The following is a 13424-nucleotide window of genomic DNA, read 5'->3' on the forward strand; positions in this document are numbered from 1 at the left end:
TATGTGCTGGTGATGTGTCAAAACTAATCTAATACCAAACCTTCTGCTAGCTTGTTCCATCGACTGTGGTTTTGTGATCAAACATTTTAGCAGATATACACAATATTGTGTCACATCATTACTTAATACAATAAAGTGATTGAAATAGTAAATGTGACGTGGAAACACTAGTTTGTATGTATCTATGATGTAAATTAATCTATGTATGAGTGGAAAACTAAATGTGTTGTAAGAAATATTTTCGTTACACTAAATACTTAATATCGTAGCGCATATGCCACGACAAACAGAAGTGCCATAAGGCACTTCTAAACATTGAGGATCGGGTCTGTCGACGTAGGAGTTTAGGCGTTTCAGCGTGATCTGATTTGTCAAGACACCAACTAACAGATACGAGCACTGTCAAATAGAAACGTACGTTGGCCTCATGTTTCTCTTCCTGGCGACGAATCTGGCGACAGACGAAAAAAAATCGAGATGCTTGCCATTTTACTACTCGCAATATAACCTCATTTGGTTTGGAAACTCATTGTGTTGTAATGGTTGTAGTACAATGTATTACTGAATATTTTATCGATTATAACATTTTAGACACCTTAAGGAAAATATTTATAAAATACTGCTCAAACAATTTATCGAAAGAATTACGCAGATTTATATATATATGCAAAAACGGCTCGTTTGGGTTGTGAAAATATTTTACGTAGAAGAGCGAACAACGTTTCGACCTGACTACATAAAATATTTTCTCAACCCAAACGAGCCGTTTTTGCATATATATTTCTCTACAAGTGGGTTTTCTCGACATCACTGATTACGCGGATTTTTGTTTTACTTCACCAGCCACCACAAGAGGGCCACTCTCAGCAGGCTCAATATCATGCACATGGCGAGAAGAGTTTTAAGTCCTGTGGTGACGTAAATATTACAGAAGGAAGAAACCAATCATTTCTCTCGCTACTGGTTGGCTTTTTCCACTGGGTAAATTCGAATGGATTTTCATGCAGTGGTCGCTGGTGGCTAAAAAATCAGCTTCTACATTTAAATTACACCTTCCATTAGGAAATGTTTGAACCATTAATAGTTTATAAACTAACCAGAGTGAAGTAGAACTCGTTATACACGTCTTTGGCGAAGAAAGAGAGACAGAGAAAAAAGTGAAGCACTTTTATATCGCGTTTCCAGAAGCAAAGTCATTCTGAACATGGTAAGTTAGTCTGAACATTCTTCTATGCAAGTTTTATTTCTAGTATTACTACTGCGTTATGAATATATCTCGAGATGTTCCGTATACGTACTTTATATTTGTACTACAACATTAAATTATTGCATGCTTGTCATATTATAAAGTATAGCAATGATTTATATTGAAGAATTTTGAAGTCGTTTTTTTTTCTTGTCAAACTTAGAATTTTTTTTCTATGTCTTGGTATGATAAATCTGGCTTTAAGTTTAATATGAATGTTAGTGAAACCTGTACTATGAACATAAAGTAAACCCAAAGCTCAGAGAACTTGGTAACAGGTGAAGCATAACCGTAGACAGCGGGACCATGAAGGGAGAAAGACATTAACACCCCCCACCCCACCAACTTATCAGGAAAAGCTGAAACTGTAACGTAGCAAATAAGCCCTCCTCTCCAATTCAAGTCTGTTCCGTCGGTCGTGATTACATCGTCAATAATTCTCAGTTTGTACTGCAGATGAAATCTGATACTCAGGTTTTGGATAACAGAAGAAATCAAACACTCGGACTTATTGATGACCGCAAAAAAATTACCACAATGTTCTAATTCTAAACGAGCGGTGGAAGTGTAACTATCTCAAAAAAAAAAGTCTCTGATTTATAGAGGAATTGTAATTTTCAGGTTTCGAGATGACTTGTGAATCTTTAACATCAAATCTTCTGGGTGGAAATTCTAAAGCTTACTTCTTTATATTTCTATTTTAATATGTTTTAACCTTTCTCTGCTTGTTTTTTGAATTTCGCCCAAAACTACAATAGAGCTATCTGCACTAGCAGTCCCTAAATTAGCAGTGTAAGACTGGAGGGAAGACAGGTACTCATCCACACCCACCGCAAAATCTTTTATCAATGAACAGTGGGATTGGCCGTCACAATATAACGCCCCCACGACCGAAAGGGCGAACATATTTGGGGTAACGGGGATTCGAACCTGCGACCCTCAGATTACGAGTCGAGCGCCTTAACCACCAGTTTTTTTTTTTTTCTGTTCATTTGTACCTTCGCTTTAGTCACTATTAACTGACCAGGACGAGCACGGTTTCTGTATTGAAAGAGGCCTAAATAATGCCTCAGTATAAATACCAAAATGTCGTCACCTTTCCATTCAACAGGTATTTAAAGTCCTCAAACCTACTATGCCGACCCTACCTAAAGCTCTACTGAAACGCATATCGAATTGTTTCCGTCATGAAATTAAAAGATTCTGTTGAAGCTTGGCTTCCACCTGCGCAGACAAGCTTTGTAAATGTATCATCCAGCACTGATGAGAAAAATAAAATTTCACGCCAAGCGTTTCTTATCGCATTTTTCGTGAATAGCGTAAAAAGACCACAATACGAGTTACATACATTGCTGTTCGTATTTTGTGTTACTTAAAATCCATTTTATTGTATCAGAAAACGTTTATTCGAATATCACTAATATATCGAATTTCGTTGTCAGAAGTATTTTATTTCGACCGCGTGATTCACGCTTTATACATGTACACTTATTCAATTCGTTTATGTATGTGCGCCATATACCTTACAGTACTTTAAGGTTTATTCACGTACGCACTAATGTACGTGTAAGGAAATATTTTAAGTCGGATCGTATAAGAGGTAAGTATCGATCTTAAATAAAATTAGTTCTGTTCGTAACTCATGGCGTCATCTATTTCTGCGATAATTTAATTGGGTATACGTATTTGTTGGTTTACGTCTGGAAATTATGGAAAAAGTTGCAACTAATTTAAACCGTATCATTTCATTAAGTGTGTTTATTTTTTATGACTATATTCTAACTTCATTTTAGGTAGTTGTACTCATTTATAGAAGTCACAAAACGTATTTTTTAACCCTTCGTTTAGAACTTGTGTAAATCTAATTACCACCCTTTGCGCAAAGATTTTCGAATTTTTACGACTGGCCATTCACAATGTTACGCGCAAAATGCGTGCAACGTATGACGTTAACCACAGTTGAAGTGTTAAAGATTATGACAAACAATCATTCGTAATACTGATTGTTTGTTTGTTTTTGAATTTCGCACAAAGCTACTCGAGGGCTATCTGTGCTAGCTATCCCTAATTTAGTAGTGTAAGACTAGAGGGAAGGCAGCTAGTCATCACCACAAACCGCCAACTCTTGGGCTACTCTTTTACCAACGAATAGTAGGATTGACCGTCACATTATAACGCCCCACGGCTGAAAGGGCGAGCATGTTTGGCGCGACGAGGATGCGAACCCGCGACCCTCAGATTACGAGTCGCACGCCTTAACACGCTTGGCCATGCCGGGCCCGTAATATTGAAAACACTGAAGATCAAAATAAAGGTCGTTGCTTACAACGTCAACAAAATCATCATAGACTTCTACAGACCCAAGTATTTCTTTTAACTGAAAATATGATTTGATGAACATGATATAATAGTAAGTTTGAATGCGTTTTGTCTAAAGAATATTAGTAAGCTAGTCAATGCCACCAGTCTCTAATACTTGGTTTACTCTTGTTTAATCGAATAGTGTGATTTGACTGTCGCTCATATCACGCATCCTCAAAGTTCGTTTTTTTTTGTTGTTGTTGTTGTCTTTTTCCGGTAATGGGTCATAAACCACGAAACCCAAGTACACAGTTCGATTTGCTAACCAGTGAGCCACAAACTCAAGTTAGATGAGTTAACATGTTTTGCGCACGATACCATAAACTGTAAAGAAATCATAATCTATTTCACTTCAATATTCTGTGTTTTGCCATTAATTGGCTATATTTTGTGTAGTGACTTGTTTCTTTACAAATTATATGTGGAATTATTGATTTTAAAACTGCTTTAATTCAAAAACTGACCTAGTGAGTCTTTAAAATGGAACAAGTGAACTTCAGAGTATAAATCACTGGTGCCGAAATAAAAATAGTAAATTTGTTTACCTTCCGCTTAGTGCAATAATAACAATACACTTTTTTTATGTTGCAAACAAAACATTTCCAAAATGTTAGATAGATTTAGACTCAAGTTAGCTAAATTTGGAAAGAAAAAAACAAACCTAAGAGAATTTAATATGTATTGTTCTCACTAGAGGACGTCTTTAAGTCGAGCAGTTCATGGAATCTTTATGGTTATTTGTGACACCAAATATATTCAAATTACTTCCACTGTTTCCACATAACTGTCCACCAAGCGGTTCAACGCTGTCTGAAGGCTTATAACTCTTAAAAACTGGGTTTCTGTGCCTCTTATAGGGATTACATAGATAGCTCATTAACTTGAAGATGACCTAAGAAAGTCGAAACGTTGTTCTGTACTTTACGTTAATTAAGTGCTAATACCCATACCAGCCGTCTTGTGAATACAGATAGCTCATTGTGTAGCTTTGTGGTTAACAACAAACAAATCATTACATATGTTCAAGCATATTCAATAAAAAAATGTTACAAAAAACAAGTAGTTACATATTAATCACATTAAACTACATCAAGTCATTACCAAGGAATTCTAACGTATCAATAGTAAAGTCCTCCTCTGGTACAGAGGTAAGTCTACTGATTTACAACACTAAAATCCGGGTTTCGATTCCTCTTGGTGGACTCAGCAGATAGCCCAATGTGGCTTTGCTACAAGAACACACACACACACACACACACACACACACACACACATCAACAATATAATCATAATTAAAACAGGTTTTTCATAAGTAACAACAACAATAGAATCATAATTAAAACAGGTTTTCCATATCAGTTGTATGTCTTAACTCGTACAAATAAGTAAGAGAATATGAGCATTTCTTACTATAGAAAGTACAGTGTTATTTATACAGGAACATTTTGTTTGTTTACATGAAAATAATCATTTCATCGAGTTTTTCTATCACACTTCTCATTCCAAACTGGAATATTGAGTATTTTCTGAGATGTTCCTAAAATATGTTGGTTTGTGATAGCTATTATATGATGCAACTACTTCATTCAACGAAAGTAATTACATAAAGCAATAAATTGCGAGGTCAAGTAACATAATACCTTTTAAAACTGAGTCATGACATTACTGGTAGATTTATTTTTCAAGTTCATGTTTGGCCTGGCATAGCCAGGTGATTAGGGTAGCTCGACTCATAATCTGAGGGTCGCAGATTCGAATCCTCGACACACACTAAACATGCTTGGCCTTTCAGCCGTGGAGGCATTACAGTTTTACGGTCAATCCCACTATTCGTTGATAAAAGAGTAAGTGCTGATAACTAGTTGCCTTCCCTCTAGCCTTTCACTGCTAAATTTGGGAAGGCTAACGCAGATAGCCCTCGTGTGTCTTTGTGTGAAATTCAAAACAAAAACAAACGAGTTCGTTCACTGAAGTGAAAGACTAAATTGAACAGACCTCTCACGAGCCAGGAGGGGGACATTTTTGTCAGAAACAAATAACAACCTTATCCAATCCGAGTTTTCTTAATTAGAACTGACAACTTTGTTCATTTTTATTGGTTAACAATAGGTTATTTCACTCTTTTTAGCGTTGAGGCTGTAAAACGTGATTTGAAGTGATAACGTAACTGAAATCCGACAACACATCACGAGCTTAATGGTCAAACATAAGAAGCATGGGAGTTTCCTAATAATACCCAGAGGTATTGAGGAACCATTTAGAATCACCTTGGTAGATATTATGCAACAAGTCAAGTATAATATCATGCCTGTATTCACATTCAAACTGTTCCTATCTGCTCATCCTACTACTGACAACCGACAGCAGGTGAAATCTAACATAAAAGGGTGATAACAGAAGAATGGAACGTTGGCATGTGCTTAGTTTATGATGCTGAGAACGTAGCTTTATTTATACACTGAATTTTTAGTTTGGCGACATACAGCAACTGAGAAAAGTGTCTTAATATTTTTTTAATCTAAAATAAAAACGTCTGCAAAGCGTAATGCGACTGAGGTCACCAAAAACCAAATAAATTGAACTCTCGACATACGTTTAAAGCAAGGCTAGTAAAGAAATTGTGCAAATCTGTTCTAGTGGTGCATAATTTTCATGACAAACATTTTTAATTGTACAGGGGAATAATGAGTGTGAATCATGAGCAAGTTATGTAAAGAGAAAATACTACAGTATTATTGTTTCACCTTTTCCAACAAGTCTACCTTTTTGTTGGATATTAGAGACAAGTTAAAATAGTGAAACATTACTTCAGTTTATCTGTCATGCTCGAAAGAGTTAAAGCTTTTATTCTTTTAGATACTAAAGCTATTGTTTATGCTATATAAAGTAATTTTTTACTTCTAGTGGTGCATCCTATGTATACCGTTTAATTTGTATATATAAAGATCCAGTGGCTATGATCGCTAGGCGCTTGCGTTCAAGCGCTCAGTCCAGCGCTAATATATATATATTAGTATGAAACCTTTTTAAGCAAGGTTTTTATTATTTGTTATGCTTCTGCCTCGCAAAACGTTTCATTCTATCATTAGAAACCGACTTAACTTTAAGATTTAATACCTGATTGTAAACAATTCAATGAAGTGAAATAAAGTTTCATTGAAGATAATCTTCAAGTAGAAAAATGTTTTCTTAACCCGACAGTGTTGAAAAGATTTTGGAAGTTTCTAGATTTGGTGCAATTTGGACATCATTTTTAGTACTTTAGGTTCACTCTACTACTTGAAGCCCTAAACCAGTGCTTTGAAAATAAAAGCTGTTATTTTATTAGATAAATAATGCGTAAGGTTTAAAGTAATCCGCACCCTACTTTAGTATATGAAGTTGTAATATTAAAGTGAATTAGGCAATACAAAACCTTGGTACAAAATCATATCATACCATAGTAAATGGAACAGAAGTATCTAAGTGCAAAGATCTTGAATACCATGGTAGATCAAGCTATAGTACCAGAGTAAAGGGACTTCGTATCGCAAAAGTATTTAGTACCTTAATATGAATACCAGCAATAACTTTGTAGATATATAAAGTATATACTCTTAATAAAAAATACTTTAGTAATAGAAATGTAATGGCTTGTTATCAAGGTTTGTAACATCTTAATGGATAGTTATAAATATATTACTAATGTAACCGTAGTACCTTCGTAAATAGTCACCTTATTTAGTTATAGAAACATAATAGTTTACTGTATGAAGCAGTATTGTCTTAGTAACAGTAACGGAAATATACTATCAGAATAGTTAGATTAGGATACTTTAGCATATAGAGTTATATCCCTTAGCCACCCTTAACTGTAGAACTGTATAGTACCTCAGCAGATAGGGATTTCATACCTTAGTAATAGAATTATATTTCCTTAACAACCCTTAGTAACAGAACTGTATAGAACTAAGCAGGTGGAGATGTATCTCAGTAATAGCATTATACCCTCTTATTAATTATTAACGGTAGAACTGTATTGTACATGATTGAAGCTGTGCCTCTTTTCTTTTTAAAGTACATTTTTACTACCATTTTTTATCTAACGTATAATAGTGAAATTCACCTGTTATGAACTTGAAACTAAACTCTCGAAACAGATGGTTAACACGCTCGGCTGCGGATCTAAGGGTCCGATGTGTGAAACACGATGCTGCTGGCCACGCCCCGAGCTTTCAATAACAATGAATTCTGTTATTCATTTTAAAGAGCAGAACTAAGCCTTTGTGACGTTTGGTACTGTTCACTGACTGTCCTGACTATGTTTAGTAGTTCTAAGTTAGAGACTCCTATACCCGAACTCTTAAAAGCTTCTGACCTGGCCTCTAAGACCACATGCAGTTTAATATATTTCACCTTTTGATAAGAAAGACATTTACTGAAAACGTGAACAGTACTGAACACATACATGGTTAGAAAATGTTTATAAGGTTACATCAAAATAAATAAGTAGGTGCTCTGAAAAATCTGACGTTCACAGAATGTTCATAAGAATACATTAATATTTATAATTACCTTAAGTTAGGAGCTCTGTTAAAAGCATAAAACAGATAAAAAAAAAAAGGTAAATACTATACATAAGTTTCTTTTTTAATTATTTACGAACCATATAAGACTCTTGCGCAGCACGTTAAGTTTCCATCTGTTCTTTAAAATATTTTCTGCCTGTTAAATGTAATCTTTGTTAAATATCAGGGTGCAGTTATTGGTTACAAGAGAGCGCTTTAAATTCTTCTTTTGAATAAATACACACTCTAGTACTGTTACTAAATTCAAATATCTCTGTTTCAAGAGTAAATAAAAATAAATGGTAACAAATATTTTTATTTCTTGCTTTTGAAGTTCATACGTTATGTAGTGTAATAGCCTACAGAGCGCATAATTCTTCTCGTGATTCATGGCATGCGCATGTTTTACTGACATCACGACAGTACAAATTGCAATGTTAAGCGTCCCTTTCGTGGCGCAGTTTTAGTGTCTACTGTCTGACATGCGGGCAACACGCTACAATATGTTTATGTGGTTAAAACTGATGACTCATTCAGGCAGTCTGTGGTCACTTTTTGAGGAAACAAACATTCCTTTTCAACATAAAAGAAACAACGACACCAAAGATATTCTTCCGGAAATTCTGAAAAACTTTTTGACATCTTAAAATGTCCAAGGAGACATCTTCCATACCGGTTTAAAAACATTACTTAAAAAGTTTCATTACGAGGGAATTTTAACAACAAGATAAACTAAAAATAGCCCCCCCCTGAAAACAATCTGTCAAAAAAGCAACATAAAATATCGAATATAAATGTTTTATTACAATGTTCGTCCATCCAGTTTTTCTTAAGCCATGTAAATAAGTGAAATGGTATTTAGTCTTATCGTTGTTTAAACTAGGAACACAAGAAAAACCTTTATCTGGTACAACCTGTTTCTAGTGTAAGTAAATACATTACAACAATATTTTAATATCAAAAGTAGTGGTGCTGTGAAAATCTTAAACCAGTTTTACACAAAGCATGTGAACAGAGCCCTACTCTACCTCAACTGAAATAACTTTGTATAAATTCACAAACTGTTAATGACTGACTTGCAGCTGATCCGCTCCCAACCTCCACACACTCTTTATTTGTAAGCAATTCTTCGAGGTCTTTTATTCTATACATGTAGGAGATTATCTGACGTAAATTTGTTCCACGGTGGGTCATTGCTGCGTACAAGGACTTACAATGGTAAAATCTGAAGTTCGATTCTCCCTAATGGACAGAGCGTACATATCCCATTACGCAGCTTTTCGCTGAATCGAATACAACTAATGTAAATTAAGATACCAATTTGTTAACTCTTTCAAGTATGTTTGATGACAGATGAATAAGAATGTTTAATCTATAACAGCTCTGTATAAGACGTACAAGTGATATATATATAAACATTTAAGCCTCATTTTGATATTAAGGTTTTTTTAATCTCTAAAGGCTATTAGATGCGAGGTGTTTTTTAATTTATTATTTAACTCTTAGGAATGAATATATTGTACATATGAATGAATTTATTGTTAGAATATTATAGTAGAAAAATATACTCTTCGTGGACAAAAGGATTCAAGTTCCACTCAATCAAAGCGACTGTTCGTATATTTTTGAATTAAAATATCAAAATAAACCACAGAACACCTGCAGTTCCTTAAGACCTTTTTTTTGTTCGTTACTGGGTTTACTGAAGAAAACTATACACGATGTAATATTAAAATTATTGGAGACAACTTCAAGGAATAGTAATACATTTTATATAGTCATATAATACAACTGAGAAAGATGAAATAAAGTATTAATAAATAGAGTGAATGAGGTAATAAAGTTGCAGAGGGGGGGTTGAAGAGAAAGACCAAAATAACAGTCAGTTGAAGGGAAAAGAGCAAGTACTACATTCAGATAAAGATAAACCTGAAAACTTCTTGTCTGAATGTATGGCTTGACACACGATGATATTGCGTGATACAGCGCTTGTACTTGTTGTTGTAACTGTAGGTCCTGCGACAGTGGTTAATGACATACTAGGGAAATGTTTAATCGTAGAAACTATACGACCTATATAATAATCATCTGTGATAAATTACACGTTATCGCTGTCCATGAAGGCTGAACTGAAGTACGAAACACGCTTATGGCGATGCTAGTTCGGGCCTAAAGAAGAAAACCAAAATTACTGCTTCAGCAATTGGAGATTGGATTAAAAATGAAATAACAAGTTATTTTATTACGTGGAAGACTTGAAAGAAAGCTATAATAAACTACTTCTGTGAATATATAGACGATTGATCAATATATTATTAATCGATTTGCAGAAGTGTACACAACTCTTAAACAAAACCTAATCTTTTCACTGATATTAAAAAGTTTTGGAACTTTGTCCACAACAAATTGTGTTTGTTACTCAAGTAATGGTTCAATCTGCCCCATGTAGGAATAAATCAAATTCCAATTACGCCATTTTCAGTTTAAAAAAGCACTTGTTTCTCGTCTGCTCATTTGATTTGTTCGACAGTGAATAATAGGCTGGGAAACGATAATATAAAATTAAGCCTGTCCCAAATGGCTGGGACCTTGGACAGTTTTATTTGCTTGCAATTAGAAATATTCACTTGCTGATAAGAAAGTACTACTTTAAAGAAACAAGCATTTACCAATCGGTTGGGTCCGTCGTAAGCTTCGCTTGCTACTTACATATCCTTCATAGAGTTACAGCGATGGTTTGATGACGAAATCCGCGCTTTTTTAGAAAATAAAGTTTAAAAACTGCTTGATTTAGTGATAAGTAAATCTTTATTACAGACGTTTTGACAAGCATATCATCTAATAAATCACTCGTTGGAGGACATCACATTATATTACATGGTGAAGAACATCGCCGATAAATGATTTTATAGTGGAGAACATTGTCACTAAATGATATTACAACATAGAAGATAAACCTGCTGACACTTTGTTACTTGTCATATCCATACGATTCACGATCCCATGAAATATGTCTTACAGTTTAAATTGTGGATGCGTTATAAGGATGACAATCGATCCTTTAGCATAGAGGGAGGAGAGTGGTTGGATACTGGTCACTGAATGTTTCCCTTCTGGTCAATAGTTCAGGATTAGGAACGGTAGCAGAAAACCTTTGTAGCTTTGCCATAAATTCAAAAATAGAATTATTTTTCGGATGTGATAAAGAAAGATGGTATTTCATGGGCTGCGCTAAAAACAACATTGTATCATCTAAAATTAGGAACAAAACATGGATTTACAATTTAAAATTGCTTCTGGCAAAAGTAACTTGGATACATTTTCTACAATATTTGTTAAGTTTATCTTGCATTCTGCTTTAATGAAAGAATTTCACTCTTTTGTTGTTGTTTTTTTTAAGTTTCACACAAAGCTACACAAGGGCTATCTCCGCTAGCCGTCACTAATAGCAGTGTGATACTAGAGGGAAGGCAATTAGTCATCACCACCCACCGCCAACTCTTGGGCTACTTTTTTGCCAACGAAAAGTGGGATTGACCGTAACATTATAACGCCCTCAGGGTTGAAAGGGCGAGCATATGTGGAGTGACGAAGGTTCGAACCCACTACCCTCAGGTTACGAGTCTAGTGCTGTAATACCACATGGCCATGCTGGGCCTTCATCCTTTTGTCATCATGGTATCACTTTGTATAAATGATGATTGGAATGTATGTGTTTTTTATATACATATATTCGGGAAAACGTATTGTCTGTGCATGACATCAAATATGTTTGCATGTTCCATATGGTATAGTTGTTTATGTTTTCAAATGGAGGGTAAACACCAACTGCGTATGACATCAGAAGATACATATTACCTTCACATAGTTTCAGAAAACGGATGCTATCTGTACATACAACCTTGAAGATGTGTTTGCACATGATGTCAGAGGATGCATGTTATCTTCACACAGTTTCAGGGAACGTGTGCTGTATATAAATATATCCTAAAATCATTGCAATGACATTTTTGTTTGAAGATTTCACAATGATAACCACATCTTTTACTTTGCAGATGAGGTCAATGCTCGGAAATAGGTGGACGTAGTTTCGGAACCAGTTTTGTTCTAAACACACAAATGTGAGGTTTCCCACCTCATTTTTGTATTGAACAATGAAATGCGAGATTTCGCTTTTCTATTAATGGAGAAGATTTCCGGTTCCGTTCCGTTCTTCGAACTGTTGTCTGTTATTGTCATATCGCTAAGCAATCTTAACTTTCGGAATACCTTTCCATAGGAATAACTTTGACGTTATCTCCAGTTATAAGCTAAACCAGTGGCATTGTATCGTCGAGTGGCCGAATATTGGCGGATAACTAAATATATGGCTTTATTAGTGTGCTCGATTCGCAATCTGCGGGTTCGAATTCCAGTCATCGAACATGCTTATCCTTTCAGTCGTGGATTCCGTTATAATACACGGTCAATTCCATTATTTGTTAGTACAATGGTGGTCCAAGAGATGGCGGATGGTATTGACTAGCTGCTTTTCTTCTAATCTATCACTGTTAGTTAAGGAAGCTAGCCCTTGTGTAGCCTCGAGCGCAATTCATAACAAATTATGATATACAGCTAAAATTGTCGCCCATGGTACAACGAATTGTATCTACATAAAATTAGTAAATCATTTTATGAAGTGTGGCTGAGCCTGTTTATTGTTTTAAATATATTACTTATGTCGTTGCAGTAACACGATGTGGATACGTTTTTGTTTTTTTTGCTATTGGCATTATTATGCAACGCCTTATTTTATTAAATGCACAAACACGGTTTCAGTTCAAAGGAACATTAATAATATGGTACTTTGAATCTCTCATCTTTGACTTCAAAACCTTTCCTGATGTGAATACAAAAAATATAATATTGGAAAATTCTCATTTTCATACTGAAATGATGTTGAGCAAACTCATATTTATAAAAATCATAATATATTTAAATTAGGATAATATATAAAAACATTGTTTGAAATAGGAAAGCTACTGAAAAAATTAAGAATTATTAATAAAGTCTGTTTCAGTTAAACCGAAAAGTTTCTGCTACTGTGAAAGGAACTAATCAAACTCACAGTAACTCTGAGCGCTTATTACGTCAGTGAAAATGTCAATAGAGATAATGTCATTCACTGCTTTTGAAATGCTAAAGAAGCTAACACTGAGGGACTGCAGTAGTATAGATACCTGAGCTGTGTCTTTGGTGTTTGGCCACACGTTCCAATTTGCTACTCATAT

At 34.8% G+C, this 13424-nt stretch overlaps 1 protein-coding gene across 2 annotated transcripts in view; it reads left to right on the plus strand.

Annotated features, from left to right (window-relative positions):
* The first annotated feature begins 855 nt into the window (after positions 1-855).
* Positions 856-13424, plus strand: part of LOC143231022 (uncharacterized) — a 56543-nt gene continuing 43974 nt past the window's right edge. The window contains exon 1 of one of the 2 annotated variants that reach the window (XM_076465491.1): positions 856-1207. In XM_076465491.1, the coding sequence (XP_076321606.1) occupies positions 1205-1207 (3 nt within the window). In that variant the 5' untranslated portion in view covers positions 856-1204. The remainder of the gene's footprint in view (positions 1208-13424) is intronic. The other variant, XM_076465490.1, reaches the window with a different exon arrangement.

The sequence above is a fragment of the Tachypleus tridentatus genome, chromosome 10 (assembly GCF_004210375.1).
Source record: "Tachypleus tridentatus isolate NWPU-2018 chromosome 10, ASM421037v1, whole genome shotgun sequence".
NCBI classification, from domain to species: domain Eukaryota; kingdom Metazoa; phylum Arthropoda; class Merostomata; order Xiphosura; family Limulidae; genus Tachypleus; species Tachypleus tridentatus.